Raw genomic sequence first — 20,034 nt, 5'->3', positions numbered from 1 at the left:
GACAAAGTAAGGACATATCAGAGCCAACATATAAAGTGTTACAATAGTTTAGACAAAAAGTAAATTATAGTGTGATCTCTCAAAGTCATGTGGCAGGAGGCAGACCTTCACCTTACTGAGAAGCCTTAGTTGAAAGAAACTTGTCTTAACATCAAATTTTAAAGCACTGTCAACTCACACCAAGTTTCTTTGCAAAAAAGCTAAAAGACCGATGGCGCTGTCATATCCATCTAAGAGGTCGGGTTACCCAAATACAATTTCTGTTTTTCTTTTGTTCAGATTAAAGAAGTTTATCTCCAACCAGGATTGTACATCTCTGCGACTGTTTACTAGTGTCTGAATAGAAACATGGCTGTTGGTTTTATAGGCAAATATATCTTTAGGTCATCTGCAAAGCAATGAAAGGAGACATTATGCTTTTTAAAAATGGAGCCCAACAAGCTTGAAAGCAAGTACTTCAAATTATTACCTTTATTCTTCATCACAGCCTGAACTGTCTTAGGCATCTTTCTTGTAATTTCTTTAAGCAGTCTTCAGGAATAGTTCTCCAGGATTCTTAAACAAAATTAAAAACTGTTCTTCGAAACTTGGCTGCCTTTTGTTTGGTTCTCTGTCAAATTGATTTCGCACTGCTTCAATAATTTTAAGGGTGTGTGTGTGTGTGTGTGTGGGGGGGGGGGGGGGGGGTTCTCTAGGGAGACCAATCCATGACTGATAGTTCCACTGTGTGTTTTTCTATCCAGCTATGCTCGTAAAGCATTGGCCGTGTCTTTAGGATCACTGTCCTACTGAAAAATGAAGACGCTGCCAATCAGAAGCTTTATAAATGGTATTGCATGGTGGATCAAAATCTGATGGTACTTTTCTGCGTTCATCATCCCATCAATTTTGACAAGATCTCCAACACCACTGTTTTACAGATGTCTGTAGATACTCACAGTTGTACCTCCTATATACAGACGATAAGGAAACCAGAAATTTCTCATTTGGATTCATCGCTCCATAAGACTTGTTGTCACACATTTTCAGTCCACTTCTTTATTATTTTCCTTTCTTGCAGACATGACGTTCAGACACTGTTCATCTACTGTAGATAGTCTTAGGCCTGCCACATCTTTTGTACTCTACTTTTCAGTTTCCTTTTACATTTTCCTCAGTTTTTTCAGTTTTTTCTCTCTGGAAATCACCTTGCTGATACAAAATTACTATTTTTCTGCCTGTTTAACTCTGCTATCTTTTCAGTGTTCATTGATTTAACGAAAGAAATGGGAACAAATTAGGTGTTGTCTCTTATGTGTAGACACAACACATCCTTGAGTTAGGTGCCTTTTACAGGCTTGAATAATTCATACGCAGTGTTGGGAACTTTTAAAATGTATTCCACTACAGATTACAGAAGACATGCCCTCAAATGTATTTTGTAATGTATTCCTTTACGTTACTCAATGACAGTAACGTATTCTGAATATTTTGGTTTACTTTTTTACAACTACATGAATGTACTATTGCTGTGTGATTACTGAAGAATACTTGCCATCCGATTGTTAAGTGATGACGTGACAAATCCTACTTCCGGGCCTAAAGTAGTCTGCGTTTAATATGGCTTTTGTGTTGTTAACATGTTTAATGTTATGTATTTTCTTTTATTTAATCTCAAAAAGCTCCTAAAACAGTCAGTGATCACTGTTGACCTCCCTCGGCTTTTATTACCGCTAATCATTTATTTAAGCTCAGTTTTTAAAATCTTAGGATGTAACTACAGCCTAGCCCATGCAGCAGTATATGAATGACTAACCTCGTATTATGGATGGATTATCTCAGTTGTTCTCCTGGCTGAAGTTTGGTCCTTTTACAGCATCCTGCCATGCGATTACATTTGTTCCTGACCACCGAGAATACTCACGTTAACTTTTATTGAGTGGAAAAAAAGTTAGCTTGTTTATATTATGCTAACCTAGCTGTCTCGCTAGCGGTCATGTAGCACATCATTAAATACCAGCTAGCCCAACTTCAGTAACCCTACAAACGTCACTGCTGTTTAGTTTTCTGTCTTCATTTATGTTGGAAATGATAACAGAGCTGTACGTTTTAATTTGTTTCCAAAACCCAGCAGTCAGGACATGCTATATTGTATTTAGATAGAAAATTAGCGAGCTAACTCCCTGCTAACTTCTAACTCCGTTAAATGTCATAAATTCCGTTTTCATGGATGCCTGGATGTTAAACTCAATTGTTACACCTGGTAGAGCAGAACACTGATCATTTTATTAAAGATGAAAGACTTTAGACAGTTTTTCAACTCTCAGTAATGCCATAGTGATCGTTTGATATATGGACCTGCAGCGGAGTTTAGGTCCAGACACGGCTAGTGACGTCAGACTGAACAACCGGATACCAATACCAACTAGATTTTTAATTCTTAATATAAAATGAGTAACAGTAGGGTGGACATTAGGTAAGGCTGCAATTTTTGCAGTGATCTCGTATAGAAAACAGGTCCCTGGCTCCGAACTGTAGTAAAGGGACCTCTGACTAATACGTTGGGTTGGTGTTGGGCTCGTAGCCGAAAACTAGCTTTGCTCTGCTGTCTGGGTCAACTTTGCTAGTGAGAGACAGAGAGAGGCGTTGAAAGGCTGCTCCAACGAAATTTACTGTTTCGGAGAAAAACACGAACAAAGTGTATACAGTCGAGTCTTAATAGCTCACTTACAACTGGGCTACACTGCCCATGAAGCTACATTCTTTAGGGCTATGCCTGTAAGACTCTGCCTATTGCCTTCATATTAAATCATTTTTTGAATAATAATTTTTACAAATATTTCGTCACGTCATTATGCGGGCCGCAAGTAGAGGTGACATGGGCCGCGAGATTGAGACACAGACATTAGAGCCTCTTAGTGCGTGTTTTACTTGGGTTTCCAACGGCGTGAAATTACCAAAAATAGAGAGGGCACAGCCTAACATATGAAACAGGAATAAACCGCGGTGTAATCCATTTATTTCAACAAAGTAACTGTATTCTGAATACCACCTTTTTAAACGGTAACTGTAACAGAATACAGTTACTCATATTCTGTATTTTAAATACGTAACGCCGGTGCATGTATTCTGTTACTCCCCAACACTGTTCATAGGTCAGTGTCGTGGTTTAACCAAAAAACATTCCAATGAAAATGGTCAGACAGAAAGACTGGACTGAAATTAAGAAGAAAAAAAAAGCAGCCAATGTCAAAAGAAAAACTTTGACAGAACTCCAGAAAGACTTGAACCCTTGCACTTTTAAAAATTACAAGAAAATCTGGCTCCTTGGAAGGCAAATATAAAGAGATTAGGAGTGGCTCAAGACTTTTGCACACTACTGTTTTTACTATAAAACTTCCAGAGAAAAGCAGAGTTGAGCAGCATGCACTTAATATAATGTATACTTAATCAAATAAAATTTGTATTCCCGTATTTGACATTCACAAAAGCGCTCAGTGGGAAACTACATCACTGCTGGCATCCAACTGCACACGACTCTAAGATAAATGATGAGACACAATGCAATTGATAGAAGTATCACATGGGAGATCATGGAACAGTTTATCCCCATCTACTCTCCCATCATAGTCATTAGAGAGAAAAGCATAACACTGACCTCAGATCAGTGCTTGGGGACACAATGATCCAAGTGCCTGTAACTCAATCTTATTAGAGCGTTAAGTCATTACTGCATGTACACACAGAGGCCTCACAATGCAATTAGCCATTAGCCCATCACACTAACAAAGCACGGCTAATTAGGAGATCACAGGCGCACGGGGAGCTGAACAAAACATATTTAAGACCCCCTCAACGCTCTTATCGAATATCATGTGTCAGGTAATATTTAGATGTTTTTTTCTCGCTTGGCTGTGCCATATCTTTTAATATATTTTCAGCAGTGGCAACTAGATAAGAGATTTTTAAGAAATGGTGATGATGACAATTTCAAAGTCAGTTTCATATAACTTTGTGTTTTCTATATTCACTATTCGTGATAATGACTTCAGTCCATGCAGTTTAAACAGTGGTCTTCCAATACAAACATGCTACAAGAGTCTACAGCTGACATCCTAGAAATTTACATTAGGGAAAAGGTCTGTTGTGTGTGAAATTCTATTCTGATCATCGAAAACACATTTGTTTGTGTGTTTTAGCAGGTCCTGAGCTGGTCAGGCGGCTCTGATTTGTACTCTGTAGCCTGAAGTTGTGGGTTAAGGCAGTGTGTTAGGTGTGTTCCTCTTTTTGAGGGCAAAAGAAGTGGATTATGTTAGGTCAACTCTGGCCAGATCAAAGCAGAAGTCTGACAGGAGCTGAGAAAACTCTGAGGAAAAATATGCTACAGAGCATGCACACACACACACACACACACACACACACACACACACACACACACACACACACACATATACAAACACACGCACGCACACTCTGGCAGGACAGCCTGATAGAATGCCAAAGAAACTACTCTTTGAGCTCTCCATAAATTTACTTTGAAGGAGTTCTGACTGAGTAATAGCTTGTATGGAAAATACTGTCACAAGCTAAAACACACTCACACAGACATGCCACGCTCCACAAACACAATCTCAGCGGCCCTTATTTATGAGCGCATTCGAGACAACAGAATTGGAAGGAAACACAGCACCACTGGCATTAATTAAAGAGAATCATATTTTATGAAGCAATTCTCAGGAAGTAAGTGCAGCACTGACCCTCCAGCCCTACCCCAGACAGACAATGTCAAATAAACTAACACATTTAAATTAGGGCATAGACCAGACCAGTCTGGGCTAGGAGCGACATCACCCAACTAGCAACCCGCCTTAGCAACCCATAAGTAGGCCTGTAGTGTTGGCAAGGTTACTAGAGCAAAACTGGGCCTTGTACAATGTCGAAAACACACACATGCACACACACACACACGCACTGGCTGCTGTGGGTATATGTGCCCTGTCACTGTGGTAGGATAAGCTTTTCACAGAGCGACATGCAGACCCTAGACCTGACGAGTGTTAACGTGTGACACTCCGGTATTTCCGTGATATAATTCATGGCCGATTCAGCCAATGAGGACCCTGTTTGAATTCTGGAGCGCCACACGTATTAGTTCCCAGGTCACGGGCCAATAGACAGAGGGAATAAGCTTGAGGCTGCACCAAGATCTCTTACAAACTCAGGCACTACAGCACACTGTACTAGGCTGGACTGGACTGTTGAATGCATGCATTTTGAACAAACGGAAAATCTGATGAATCAAAGCAGATTAAGCCAGCGGGGTAAATCAAAGGAAGAGCAAGTAAAACAAATTGAACTTGGCTATTCAACACAAGAATTGAAGGATTAGAGAGCAAAGCAGAGTGCAGGGCTATACAGAAAACTCAAGAGACCGACAGCTTAAAACAAGCAGAACAGTCATTGTGAATGTACTTAACCTTCACAGGGTAGCTAAATTTGCAAAAAAGACACTTTTAAGAAATAAGTTACAGGGTGTGTTAGTGTGTGTTGAGCGTTTTCAAAGCCAGACATCTACCTGTGTGACATCATCAGACTACTTGAGGCAATGATTCATTTGCAGTGAGGGTTAGGAGAAGATGAAGATTGTTGCTTGAGTGAAGCGGGAACAGGAAAATTTCGAAATAATGCTTTTGATCATTTATGCACATGATACACGTGCATATATGTCACCATAACACAAAAACCTTTTAAATCAGGAATATGAAATTGCAGACAAAGGCTACATTCAGACTGCAGGCAAAGGTGTTCTGATCTTTGTTGTTTTTCTGCTCAGATTTAGATCTGATTTGTGTGTGGATTTGTGTATGTGTGTGTGTGTGTGCTCGCGTGTGCGTGTGTGCGTGTGTGTCTGCACAACTTGCATGCAGTCCTATCTTTTCAATTCTAATTTTGACCACTCCGCGTTTTGCTAAATTGGATACAAATCTGATTTTTACTTTTACTCAGTCTGAACAGTGAATTTGAAATGACACACTTTTCTACTTCACTGTGTTGGGATGGAGGTACACTGCTATATAGTTTATCAAAAAAATATATCCTTAATTTTTTTTTGACCAAATCTGTTTCACTGAGGCTATTCACCTCATAATCCCACCATTGCTGGCTTCAACTGCACTTGCAAGAAAAGAAACACGGCAGGGCTCCATTTTTACCTATTTATTGCATCACAAAGAATGTGACATTTAAGCACCACTGCTGAAGAGTTCTGATGAAAAGCAGTGGTTGGAAATGTGGCATTCTTTGTGGTGCAATAAATAGGTAAAACTGGAGCCCTGCAGTGTGCAAGCTGTTGATTTTTTTCCTTTGCTGTATGCCTGTTTTCAACCTAGCACCTGCCCCTTCTTGGCATGGTGCATTTTTCTAGCTTCCACACACTTCTTTTTACAGAAGTGGCGCTGCATCAAAAATGTCAGAACTGAGAAGTCTCTTTCTTCTCATCCTAGCCCTTGTTAACATCTGCTCACAAATTTGCTAGCTTCCACTGCTCATCAGCCTATTAACGATGCTCTAATCGCTGTGTTCAGTGGTCTCTATATTTACAGCAACATTCTGCTTGTAATGCCCTTGGATTTGTTCTTTCTACCATGCAGGTTATTCATACAGGGGTCAAAAACTAATTTAAACAAGCAAAAAAAGAAGAAGAAAAAGAAGAAGAAATGGCAGATGTGAACAAGAAATTCAAACTGAGCACCGAGGCTTGCAGTGTGAACATGGCAAAGGAGCCACATCTGGATCCCGACTGGTTTCAGGCTATAAGTGATATGAAGGTGAAGGGAGAACATGCTGAGCAGCACACACAGATGATTTAAAGATTAGGTGATCAACTCAGTATTGACACTCATAGCCATTTCGAGCCAAACCAGTCCAGTCTAGATCAGCATTAACAGCAGACATGTCACCACCATGCTGCCCCTTTTTAAATATTCCAAGTCCTATATCTTAAGGTCTTAAGCTATGCAGAGGGAAGCACAGCGGAACTATGACCATTACTTTGGGGAAAGTGAAGGACATTATGCTATATTACCCAGCAGGCACCAGGTGGTGGCGGTGCAGAGGACACCATGGCAACGCCATGAAAATGCCATGGCAACACCATAGCAACTGTGGCCCCATTTGCTCCCTGGTGGTGTGGTACAGCCCAGACTCACTACAGTGGTGTGGTCGTCAGATACACACTTCAGTCACATCAGTAATAGCAACATTGTTCATTAATTATTTTTTATCAATCAATTAATTGATCATCATCATCAACAATCAGTCAAAAGGAGCAAGAACACAGTATCTACTGGTCTCTGTTTTTTGCTAAGTGAGAGACAGAGTAATGAGCTGATTTAACAAAAAAAAAAAACAAGAAAGTGATCAAAGGAAACAAAAACAAAGGTCAATGGATGGGTTAATTAACAAAGAGATGTGATCACCATGAGATGCGGCTTTAAAAGAGGAGAGGTGGAGAGTGTTCATAGCTTGTTAATAAAAAACAGGAGAAGGAACTGCAGAGGAGAGCAGTAAAAAGCAAAAGAGACAGCAGACTGTGTGGGAGAAACATACTGATGTGTAAAAGCAGCGAATGCCAAAAAAGTCATGTTAGGTAGTACTGTAGAGGAGTGACAGACTGATAGCTATAGTAGATACAGATGAATAGAGAGTTTCGACTTTTACTTGTCTTTTTTGTCACAGGCACTAATGTCTTCACAGTCATATAGGAGGAATCAAAATTCAAAAATGATTTCAGTGTCTAGGATCGCTACAAAGCTAAAACATTTAAAACTATTTCATCTAACACTTCCTCCAAATATACCAAACTTAACTAATATATATATATACCTGTATGTATATATATGTATATATTTATTTGTACATATATATTTCTTTATAGATAAATGATAGAATTCAAATGATAATTGAATACAATAAAATATCTCAGTTAAATCACAGTATAACATGGTACATTCTCAAAAACATAGTATATTTTTAATATATTCTTTTTTTTCTCAGCATAAAATAAAATAAGTAAAACAAAATAAGCCAGAGGGTTTTTAAGAGTCACTTCTGTTCATGCAGTCACAGACTTAAGTATTAGCGCCTCAATAGAAATCAATAATGCTCAATGACATACCAGGTTTAAACCCTGTTGATTGGTTGGAAAGAACCTTGTTCTAGTGTGCAGGAAGCAGTCGCACTGTTGACGTGTTTTCCACTGTTGGGGTGCAGAGTAGAGCGAGCTTGCTATCTCACTGAAAGGTGGCTGTCCTGGGTCCTAAGCATTAGCTAAAACTGAACTACACAACCCTCCCACCACAAATCTTTGAGGTTTCATTCAGCTAAACATGCAATGATTCCGGGGCTTTCCAAAGAATGGGAAACGGCAAAAGCATTTCTCTAAAAACAGCGACAGATTGTTTTTAAAAATTGCCCCACGCAGACTTAGAAAAAAAGCAATCCATGTGCAGATAAAAGGTACAGTCTGGCCTCACTGCAAGGCAAAGGAGTTAAAAAGGGGGATACAAGAAGGTCGACTAACCCTTCGATCTGTGACGACATGCACAAACACAACGCACAGCCCATGACATAGCAGGTCAACCCCCTCCCTCCTTCTAACCCTTATCAACAGCATCCAAAAAAAGAAAAACAAAACGAAAAGCTACAAAGTCTAAAAGTAGGTGTTCTTTTGCTACATCATGTCAAAGCTACATTCAACTACGACAGAAGAAGAGCTGGGCTGTGGCTGGTCTTAGCGTGAGAGATGAGGTGGATTATGAAAATACAGAGTCTATGCACTGCATTATTGGCACAGTTTACACAGTAGATGGCTTTTTGCACAGCTCACAGAAGGTGCAATGCTACACAACACTACCCTCTCTGAAACACATTTTTTAAATAGTCATACTTGTCAGCTACAGCCTGGTGCTTTGGACGTACAGACCTGATCACAATCGTATCTGACCAGGTTAGATGAAATTTGTCCTACCGATAAGAAAATAATTGAACGAATGGAACACCTCTGATTTTTTTACATTTTAAAATAGAGTTAAAACTTGAATGTGTCCGATGCAAAAAGATGTGCTATTGCATCCATGTCACATTGGAGGTGGGAATATTGCTCAGAGTCAAACAGTCATCTGATAATCTTGATAACGCGAGTTATCACTGACTGCATTCAGTGAAGTGTCAGCTAGTGTAGGTGCACCTCAAAACGTTCACAGTATATATATCGTTCAGTCTTATTTGCCAAAAGGAAACAGCCACAGCGGGCAGTTTCCTCAGCACAAGTGTCGTGGTACTTAAACACTGGTTACAGTGGATTTTATTCTCCGTTATAGCAACATGACTTCAACATTAAGTGAATAGTTACACCAACAAAATATGGTACCTGGAGATTGTGCATGCACAAGTGTGGCACACGTGTTTGAAAAAAATATATAATGAGGAATTGTGCTTCTTATAATCCATCACCTACAAACTCTGCCAAGGTACAATAGAGTAGCAACATAAAATCACATCCTAAGAGAGCTTTTTCCAATGCACTGCACTTTTTTTTTTAACTCTCCTCGGCTCCTCAGAATAAATCCTGACTGGCCACTTTCATAAAAGTAATAAAGTTTATAGCTAAACAACCCTTCCTCCGTATCATGTACTTACAACTCCTGCTTCCAACTCCTGCCTCCTGCACAATTGTCTCATAAGCTTATTTGAATATTATGCAGCCATCTAGTGCCAATTACAGATATTGCACCAATCATCCTCTTGATCCACTTCCATGAGGGTGAATTATGCGCAGTTTGCATGTGGAAATAAAAAATGGGATTTCATCTGTGAAGACGGATAACTTGCAAACCAATTTTACTTAAAAGCTCTTCACTTAAATTTGGCACAGCTGTTGAATCATTCCCACTTCCAACACTAGCCACATCCAGCCTCCTCTTTATTAAAACACTAACACAATCAGATATTGATAGAATAAAAAAGAGGGCATGGGGAGAAAAGTCTGAATAAGAAAAGAAAAGACAGACATGAAAGAAAATCTGCTACATGTCTTTTTTGTTCTTATTGTTATTTCTCTTTTTGATCTCCAGTTTGTTATTCAAATATGCTGATACTCAACTGTGTTCAAGCATTACAAGCTCCAACAGGGAAGAGGAGAAGTTGTTCCTTTTCTCTCTGATTGGTTAAAAGGGTTTCTAGTAAAACATGACATCACGTAGATGGTCCTGGGGTAGAGCTAGATGGGTCTGATGGTGTCATGAGGTCAAAGGGCAAATAAGTAGCACTGTCCTCACTGCCCAGTGAAAGGTGATCAGGCAGACAGTGCATGAGAGAGGTGACTGCATTGCTTTTCATATCATCTGATTTACAAAAGGGAAGAGGAAGGAGTGGTCTCTCCAACACATGACAAGCAGTCCTCCAGTCCAGTTCAAAAGCCAAAAGCCAGACAGGAGAGGAAGCCAGACACAACAACTATTCTGGCATCTTTTTGGAGAAGGTGGGTCTTTCCTCATCCCACCGAGGTGTGTTCTCAAAGCCAGAGGGAGGGAGACGTTTTGAGCATTTTATCTGTGTATGTGTGTGTGTTCGTGCGTGTGTGTGTGTGTACAAACATGACATCATTACTCACAGGTTGGAGACTACTGTTATCCACAGTTGTGACTCGGGGAGGGGAGGAGAACCGAAGATGACATCACAAAGCTCATTTCTGAGCAGAGAAGAAGTTCTGGGGCTGCTGTCCCCGGAGATGCAGCCTCGCCTTCACTCTCATCATCATCGTGGGAACCATCCAGGCGCACATAGCTCACCCTGGTATGGCGTCTCACTGTCGCCCTCACTAGAACGTGTACAATGGAGCGGGTGGCAGCAGTGTTGCTCTCACACTGGCTCGTGTTAACAATAGAGCTACTGTCCGTATCAGCTCCAGCAGTGGTAGTTGCTAATTGATTACCTGTGGTCACCTGGGCAGCCATATCTCCGACGTCATCCCTGGCTCCAGCTGCCATGGCACCACGGTTCTCAACAGCAGTGGTGCTCGCTCTCACGTCTCCCTCTCTCCTCTCCCCCTGTCATACCTCGCTCTCCAGGCTAGAGAAGTGGGCCGACCCTCGACGTGAGCACAGGCTCTTGGCTTTGAGTGGCAGGTGGGGAGAGTAGAACCTCCGTGGCTGTGGCACAGAGCGCAGTCTCTGATATTGGAGTTTGGCACTGGCTGAAGCCGGAGCCTGGGCCTGGCCTTCCATCCCTACCCCTGCTGGTGGCGAGACAGAGGATGAGGAGGGTGGAGGTGGGATGGGCATCGGGAGGGACGTGGGAGACATGGACGGCTGCTGTGGTGGTGACGGTGAGGGCTGAGGCGGATGGTCTGTGGGCTGTGTGCTAAGGCTGAGGTTAGATTGGCTGCCTGATTTGGCCTGGCTGGAATCGGGTTTGGGGGGCAGCGGCTTAGGACGAGAGACACCGCTGAAGCTGTGGCAGTGGGGGAGAAGCTCTTCCTGGCTATGGGAAAGTGCTGTGGATCCTCTCTTGGAATGGGAGGTGTGTGAGCGGCTGTGGGGATGTGGATAAGGATGGGGTTGGGGGTAAAGGCTACAGGAACACATGGTCGCCCGTGGCGCTTCTTCCTCCCTTTCCCTAGATCGTCCCTTGTTCTTCCCTCCTCCACTCTTCCACTTTTTCTCACCCTTCACAGGAATTTTGTCCATAGACCAGTATCGTCGAGGTGGAGGGAAGGCTGCTGGAGGTGGTGGCCACTGCGAACCCAAACCCCCACTCCCTCCCCCAGAACCCCAACCAACACCTGGTCCCGATCCCCAGAAATCAGCTCCAATCCAGCCTTCTGCTCTAGTTCCTAGTAATGAATCATCTCGACTGTTGACACTGCCCCCTTTCTCTCTGGAGGGGTAGGTACCAAAGAACCAGCCTCCTCCTCCTATGCCCCCTATCCCAGTGACACTTCCCCCTGAACCTCCCTCCCAGTATCTTTCAAAACGGCCAAACTCCCCCGACGAGCCCTCATCTGAGTAACTGTCCTCTGCCCTGGCCCTGTCCCTCTCTGACTCAGAGACGGCCCCCCTACCTGCCCTCCTTCCCCTGCCCTCCACCCGTTCCCTCACTCTATCCCTCTCCTCCTCTTCCTCCTCCTCCTCATCATCATCATCGTCGTCTTCAGAGTCCCACTCATGGAAGGATAGCCCTTCTCTTGTGTGTGCTTTCTCTTTTTCATAACGCATTAACAAAGGACGCCGTTCTCCAAGCCTGCCGCTATCATCTCTATCCATCCCCCCACTTCTTCGCCGCTTAGAGGACGGAAGAAGCGGATGGAGGGATATTGGAGGAGCATTAGAGTCACCTCCTCTTCCATTTACCCAAAATTTGACGGACGCAGGGAGCTTGTTCAGGTTAGGATAGCGCTTACTGGGTGTACGATGCCTTGAATGAGAGTGTGAGGATTTAGGGCGCCTATCCCTGCTTCTTCCACTGTCCTCCTCTTCCCTGTCATTGCCCTCATCTCCTCCTTCTCTTCTACATCTCTCCCTATCTCCTTCCCATGAATCGCGCCCCTTTTCCCCAAATGTGCTCCGATACTGCGCAGAAAATGAAGAGTAGTCTTGTATTCCTCCTTCCCTCTCTCCCTCTGCCTCTCCTTCCCTGTCTGCCTCTATATCACCCTCCTCTGTCTCAGACCGCTTTCCCCCTGTTGATTTCTTCCTTTTCTTTGTTTTAAGGGCCTTCTTCTTCCTCTTTTTTACTTTTCTACGCTTCCTTTCTCTCTCTCGCTCTCTTTCCCTTTCTTCTCGCTTTTTCCTCTTTTTGTTCTTTTTCTTTTTCTTCTTCTCCTTTTCCTTCTCTTTTCTTCTCTTCTTTTCCCTTTTTTGCCGCTCAGCATCTCCACCTGCTCCACTCCTCTCTCTCTCACTCCAGCTTGCCCACCACTCTTGGAGCTGAGACAGTTGGCTCCCACCTCTTTCTCTCCCTCGTTCCCTTTCTCTGTCACCCCAGGACGTGCGTGGTTTCCTGGGGGGTATGGGTGGTGGCAGGCGGCCGTGACTGAGAGAACGAGGCCGGATGATTGAGCGCTCCCTCTCTCTTCCCCTCCCAAGGAGGAGGCTTGACTCTTCTGTCAGCTCCTCATCGTCATCATCATCCTCTCCATCTATTCCTCCAGTTCTGTCCCGTGTGCTCCTGGAGGAGCTGTAAGAGTAAGTAGGAGAGGTGGAGCGAGAAGATGAGGCAGATGACGACGTGGATGTGGATGATGTGGTTGACGAAGAGGACGAGGATGTATAGTGCAAGGATGCAGAGGGAGAAGGAGGGGTATAGGAGGGGCTGAGGGGTACCGGTACAGGAAGTGAGAGTGGGGGAGAGAGGGGGCGTGCCCTCCTCCCTACTCCCTCCCTCACACCATCTCGTGCTCCTCCCCTCCGCCCTAGGGGCAGAATGTTCTCATATAGTGGACCCCCGGACTCTTTGGGCTTCTTGGGCCTTCGTTTCCTCAAGAAGGATGAGGGGAGAGGGGGGGAGGGGTGTGGCAGCGGGGGTGTAGGAGGTAGAGGTGCCTGACTCTTAGGAGGCAGTCTGGGAGTGCCCAGAGGTTTAACAGCCCCTTTCCCCTGACCCCCGCTGCCACCTCCTACCACCTTCTTCCCCACCCCATGGTCGATGCCCTTCTCTGAGTAGAAGGCCACACTGGCTGGAGGGGGCTGAGGGTGGCCCCTGGGCATAGTCTTGGGGGTCTGGGACCCTGCCTGCTGCTCCATGCAGGGCCCCAGTCCCTCAGGGTCAATGGGACCATAGTAACGCTTATAACCATCAAGTCCCCCAGCCCCTCCAGCAGTGGAAGCCCAGTTTGGTGGGACTTTCTGAGCAAAGGGTCCCATGTCACTGATACCCCCCCTTACAGCCATTGGGTTGGTGGCTGTAGCAGATTTGGGCAGCCTCCAACGATCCACCACAGCCAGTCTGCGGTCTGGTCGTGGCAGGAAGGTGGAGCAAGGTAGGGGCGCACCAGCTATCGGTGTGTTAGCTGGACCCAGTGCTGTCCCAGAATGCACCACGGTGGGAGGAGAGCCCGGTAGAGGTGTTTTGTACACGGGCTGCGGTTGCTGCGGTTGCGGTTGTTGCTGCTGTTGCGCCATTGCAATTGCTGGGTTGGTCAAAGACGTTGAGACAACATGTGACTGTGACGGAACTGTAACCATTGCTGTGTGGTGATGCGTTGGCAGACTTTTAGCTCCACCTGTTGCTGTTTCATCCTCAAAGCTACAGCAGCTGTACATGCCCTAAGACAAAGAGAGAACAAATACAAAACTAGTCACTTAAAAGGCTAAAGAATCAAATGTATTCTCCCAAATAAATATCAGGACATAATTAATTAAATCTTGCTTTGAAGAGGGAATAAATGTAAGTATATTAGGGATGTAACAGTTTTTTAAATTCACGGTTTGTTTCATACCTCCTCACCTGAAGCATCTTTAAACATTTAAGCTGTCACTAGATTAGCAATGCTTTAATCAGGTATTAAACGCCACAGCTCCACATGGCTAATTAGCATTCCATTCAACACCCAGATAAGCTATTTCTCAATTCTTATTGTACCAACATGCTTGCCACAACACCGCAAAAATATGTTAAACTGTTAACTGTGAATTTCACCAGAAAGCTTGGCTAACATTCCAATAGCTAACAGCTGGTAGCTTAGCAGCTCATTGATCAAGTGAGCGTTCCATTTCTCCACCATGGCTGTCACAAAAGCCTCCTGGGGGTAGCCTGTCCCATAACCCACTTCAGCGTTTACATCCACGCTCTGCATTCCACTTTTACATTGCTTCTTTTCAGTGTCTTATCATGCCGCTATAATAGCAATAAAGCTCCCCTCCAATGTCACTTGACTAGAGTGCTGTTAATCTTATAATGCCCAACACCACTGGATAACAGCATGGACAGATCCAGGCAGAATGGAAATGACTACATTTGCTCAAGTACTTTACTAAAGGTTTATTGTAATTGTACTTAACTATTTCTATGTTATGCTACTTTCTGCTTTTACTCTACTATATTTTGGATCCAAATAGTTTACTTTGTAGTTCATATCATTTATTTTAAACCTTTAGTTTCTTATTATTTTGCAAATCAATTGCAATTTTACATCAGCCATATTAAGTAAGTTCAATCATATATAAAAGTAATTAAAATCATCAGCAGTTGGAAAATCAGTGAGATATATACACACATAAATGATCAATAAATGTGATCCAGTAATACATATATAGATACATATGTAGTAATCTGAAAAGTGCCATTCTACATAATGAGCTTTACTACTTTCAGTACTTTCGATATATTTTGATTATAAAACTTAAGTAGGATTATAACTTTTATTAATAAAAGTCTTAATACTTTTTCCCACATTTTGCAAAACAATTATCTAACACAAAATTATATTTTAAAACTTGTGCATCATCACTTTTCACTTAACAAATCTGTAATTGCACACAGGGGTGCAGTCTGAAAATCATGCCCAGTGTTTTCTGTGCCAATTTGCTACACTGATTTTATTTCTGATTAAATATTCTAATTTGCTTTTGCTGCTTTACTCTAAAATTCTGGAAATGCTCCTGTGGGTGAGGACCTCAAGAACGATGGCAGTTTACATTGCAAACTGTTTGACTAAACCCCCTAAAAGTGACAGCTACAAAAGTTACAAAAGGCACAGTATTTTACTGTATATGTAGCTTACATTAAAGATAATGAAGGAGCGAGGAAGAGCAGAACAGAATAAGAATGGAGCGCGTAAGAATAAAACGCTATCCATAAACTTACGGTGTTTTAAAGAAATGCAAATTTGCCGTTTTCAGTTTTACATTCATTACTATTTATAAGTACAGCTGTGCGCAGCACGGTTAATAAAATGCATTCATAAATGCATAAACTGAGACCACAGTAGTGGGAAATGGATAATTTGTCAGTGAAGCTACAATAATTACATACATGGAGTCGGTTGTTTCTGTCAAGGTCACTGTCAGAGGAAGAGGATATCCAGTATGTGAGCAGAATTGAATTTCAATTAATCTCCTGAATTGACAGAGGGGAATTGAAATGACCCCAAAGCTCACAATTTCTAACACTCACGCTTAGTAACAGGAAAGGTCACACACAGGATCATGCTTACACATGTGTGTTCAGATGGTGACAAGCACAGCCTTCTGTCTACCATCATGTTGCCAGATTTAGCACAAAAAGAGGTTTTCAGGGTGAAAATGGCCGTCGACACATGGACATAAAACACATTGACAGCCAGAATGTCTTCAAAACAGTGAGAAATTTAACATGTTTGCACATTAAGAAAAAACCCAACACACGAAGGGGAAAACACTTACCCTGCTGATTGCCAAGAGAAAGTCCAATTTTCCAGAACTAGTGGCCATGCAGTGGCGCAGCTTCCAGTACACTAAGTGTTCCCAAGCAAACACCAGCAGGCTGAGGCCCATAGCCACCAGCAGCATGTAGAAGACCCCAGCCATGTTGTCAATGTCCAGTTTACTGCTCATCACCTCAATTTTGTCATTATGGCAGATACCTGACAGCCAGAGGCGCTCCAGCATCTCAATCTCATCTGGAAGGGAAGGATGAGGATAAAGGATAGAAGAGAAGGGGGGTAGCGAGTGAAAGTAGAGGGAATGAAGGGAAAGAGACAATAGGATTTTAGTTAGTTTAAGGAGACAGACAGACAGACAGACAGACAGACAGACAGACAGACAGATAGATAGATAGATAGATAGATAGATAGATAGATAGATAGATAGATAGATAGATAGATAGATAGATAGATAGATAGATAGATAGATAGATAGATAGATAGATAGATAGATAGATAAGCACTGAAGTACAGGTCTGTAGGCTTGTTTTTTGCCCATTATCCAAGGTGACACTTCAAGGTCAGAGGTCAGCAATACAAAGAACAGAGTCCAAAACAACAAAGAGAAAGGGGACTGAGACAGAGAGGGGGAGAGGGTCCAAAACAATGAAGAAGCACTGAGAAGCAAAATGGCATCGACAACCTAATCTCAACATTGTAACCCAGAGTAAATGAGGAGAAGAGAAGAGAGACCAGGAGCCACAGTGAGATGGCTGGATAGGTTGAGCGAGCATGGAAAAGTGTAAGAGCGGTAATGAGGGAGCCTTAGAAAGAGAGAGGAGGAACGGCATTCTCTCTCCGTCCACGAACGTGTCAGGGAGAATGAGACAGACAGAGTTAGAGAGGGCTGCAAGAAGGAAAACAGAGATGGAGGGCTGTGTGAGATTGTGTCATCATGACAAACAGTGGAACGCTCCTCAGCTTGAAGAGGATGGGAGGAGAGAAAAAGAGGAAAAATGTGAAGAGAGAGATTTGATAGAAAATGGCAGAGATGGGGAGAGAAGATCATAATCAGTTAATTGTGCTGGAGGGATGGTCAGGATCCTCACCCAGGTGGTAAGCTCTGGGGGTTTTAAGATCCCCATCTAATAACCAACCGAGAACCAACTTTTTACCCATAACTATATCTTTTCTTAACAAATCTGAGTTTCCAGGCTAAATGTGTGACTGGCTACAGGGGTTACTGGTGTAACCATAGTGCTGATCATTTACAAGATGCGGCGCATGATTCATGTTAGAGTTATATCATGACTAACAGAAGTCATAATGAGAGCTTTCTGTCGCACTAATAACAACGGCCCGATGAGCAGTGCTGCGATAACCAGGTATGAAGTTGCCTTCACTGCACACTGCACTCTCTGAACTATTTCAAATGAAAAGCAAGAGCAGAGTTTAAAAGCTGACAAGTCACACATCTAGTCGTAACACTGCACTTCTCTTCGAAAACTCAACCTTTTGCCTTTTCATTTGTGCCATCATTAGCCCTGCTCGCGTAGCTTAGATGAAGCTGATGCAGTCATCTGTGTGAACTGGTTAATGTGTCTCCTGTAGAACATCATCAGCCAACAGGCCGTAGCGTCCAGCTACATCAACAGATGGACACACTGCTACTGCAGCCCGCTGGCAGTTTAAGGTAACAACTCACTGTCTTATCTTATGCTCACACTTTTTTAGACACAATGTCTGTTTTTAACTCTATAATGTAGTCCCCACTGTGGAGAATTCATTGGAATTATTGACCTTCAGTGGCAGTTGTGTGTCCAAACAGGAGCCCGATTTGGAAACATCAAATATCTTACTTGAGGGTGCAGATAAACAGGTAGTCCCACAAGTGTCCTGTACTTCACAAGTCTCAGCTGAATGCTTTCTCCGATCTCTCGCTCTCATTTCCTGGCTCCGCTGCCATTTGACTCCGAGTGATTCATCTTGTGCTTCTTCGTCTCCCTCATGAATTGGACTCTTTTTTCAATGTGCATGTTTCTTCTCTCCCTTAGACCTTTATGATGGCGGTTGTCTCTGCCTCTAAGTCACAGCCAGCTCAGGTCTGCCAAATCTGACAGGTGTGTCAAATCCACACTCTACCTATGTCGTTTCTGGCAGGTCAGGTCAGGTAGAGCTGGCGAGACTGCAAACACGGAGCTGGCAGCGCACCACAAAGACATTATTTAATAAGAGAAAAACGTATTTGTGTGTGTGTGTCTAAGTGTGTGGGCGAGTGTGCATATGTAAATGTGCAAGTGTACATTTGCATTTTGCACTGTGCCAGATGGGGCATCATGCCAGACATGTCCAGAGACACTGAGCTCCACAGCTGTTGAGCAGCAAACCATGACCCGTACAATCCCATGCTTTTATCGCAACATGACAAACCTCTCTGCATTCATTGCAAGATTTCTGGGGGAAAAAAAAATTAAAAATCTGCCAGCCAAGAGCTAAAAACCCAGCTTCTCACATTTTTAATATCTACTCACTGAATAATATATTATTAGAATCAAAATCATGATACTATGCAAAATACAGGAGTGGATCTGATAAGAAGGGGAAAGGGAAATCTTGTTACTCAGCAGTTTTGATTTATCACGAAAAAACGTTGTAGTGAGATCAATGGACCAGCTCTTAAAGCTGTGGTATGAATCACAAGAGGTGACAACAAGGAGAACAATGTGCTCACATTGGAGAAAGCAGTGGAAAGTATCTCGGGTGCTCTGCTATCCTCTAATTCAGTTGTAAAAAAAAAATGATAGCACTCAAACACAGCATGGTACAATAATGATGTAACACTGTGACACGACTTAGCCCCGCTGAAGGTGCGACGCTGAGTCCTTGAGCCGCAGGGCGATTGTTGAGATGCAGCCTTTGAGGGCACGCTGAATGCGAGCCCCCCAACCCCCCACCCCCTGCTGCTCTCCGCATCCAAACAAACTAATCCTCTTCCTTAGTAATCCACTCCAATAATGCCTTCCTACAACTACAATTCTCAACATTCAACACCACCCTGTAACTAGATCCATCCAGCGTGCACAGCTGTTAAGGGTTTGTGCTACAATGAACATAAGCAAGGACAAGGAAATCTATCAAGAATTAAAAGAAATGACAAACACTGCATGTCAAGGCTGTCTGGGCTCCCTATTTTTCTAGCTAACACACACACACACACACACACTCGCATCCTTTTCCAGGTCCAGCTATTCAGCTCCAGACGCCAGTCTTATTTAATAGATCTTGGCACCAAATTGGCATTATCAGTGTGTAAGCAGCTAAAGCGTCTGCATGCCAGAAACAGCTAAAGGGCTTTGTCCGCCACGCCATAAGCAAAGCTGATTTAAAACACGAGAAAAAGCCAAACAAGCGGCATCCGACTGAGACAATAAACGTGTGTGGCGGACTGTGTAAAATGACAATCAAGCATTAGTGTACCGACGACTAAAAACAGATTCTCATGTGCTAATCACGAGTGTGTAAAGTAGACAAAGCGCACTAATAACATCTCTATTTAATGATAGTTGTTTTTTATACCTCGTTTTACTTTCCTATTCAGAGCATTTTCAGGTGTTTCTTTTCACTTTTTTGCCACACTTCCTCACTTTGTATGTCAG

At 43.1% G+C, this 20,034-nt stretch overlaps 1 protein-coding gene across 1 annotated transcript in view; it reads right to left on the bottom strand.

Annotated features, from left to right (window-relative positions):
* Window positions 1-675: 675 nt before the first annotated feature.
* Window positions 676-20,034, bottom strand: part of grin2db (glutamate receptor, ionotropic, N-methyl D-aspartate 2D, b) — a 60,278-nt gene continuing 40,919 nt past the window's right edge. Inside the window, exons 15-16 of the mRNA XM_004550706.4 lie at window positions 16,401-16,636; window positions 676-14,303 (exon numbers count right to left, since the gene is read on the bottom strand). Coding sequence (XP_004550763.2) covers window positions 11,091-14,303; window positions 16,401-16,636 — 3,449 coding nt within the window. The 3' untranslated portion in view covers window positions 676-11,090. The remainder of the gene's footprint in view (window positions 14,304-16,400; window positions 16,637-20,034) is intronic.

The sequence above is a fragment of the Maylandia zebra genome, linkage group LG11 (assembly GCF_041146795.1).
Source record: "Maylandia zebra isolate NMK-2024a linkage group LG11, Mzebra_GT3a, whole genome shotgun sequence".
NCBI lineage: Eukaryota > Metazoa > Chordata > Actinopteri > Cichliformes > Cichlidae > Maylandia > Maylandia zebra.
The sequence above is the reverse complement of the archived record's forward strand: the minus strand, read 5'-3'. Positions and strand labels throughout refer to the sequence as shown.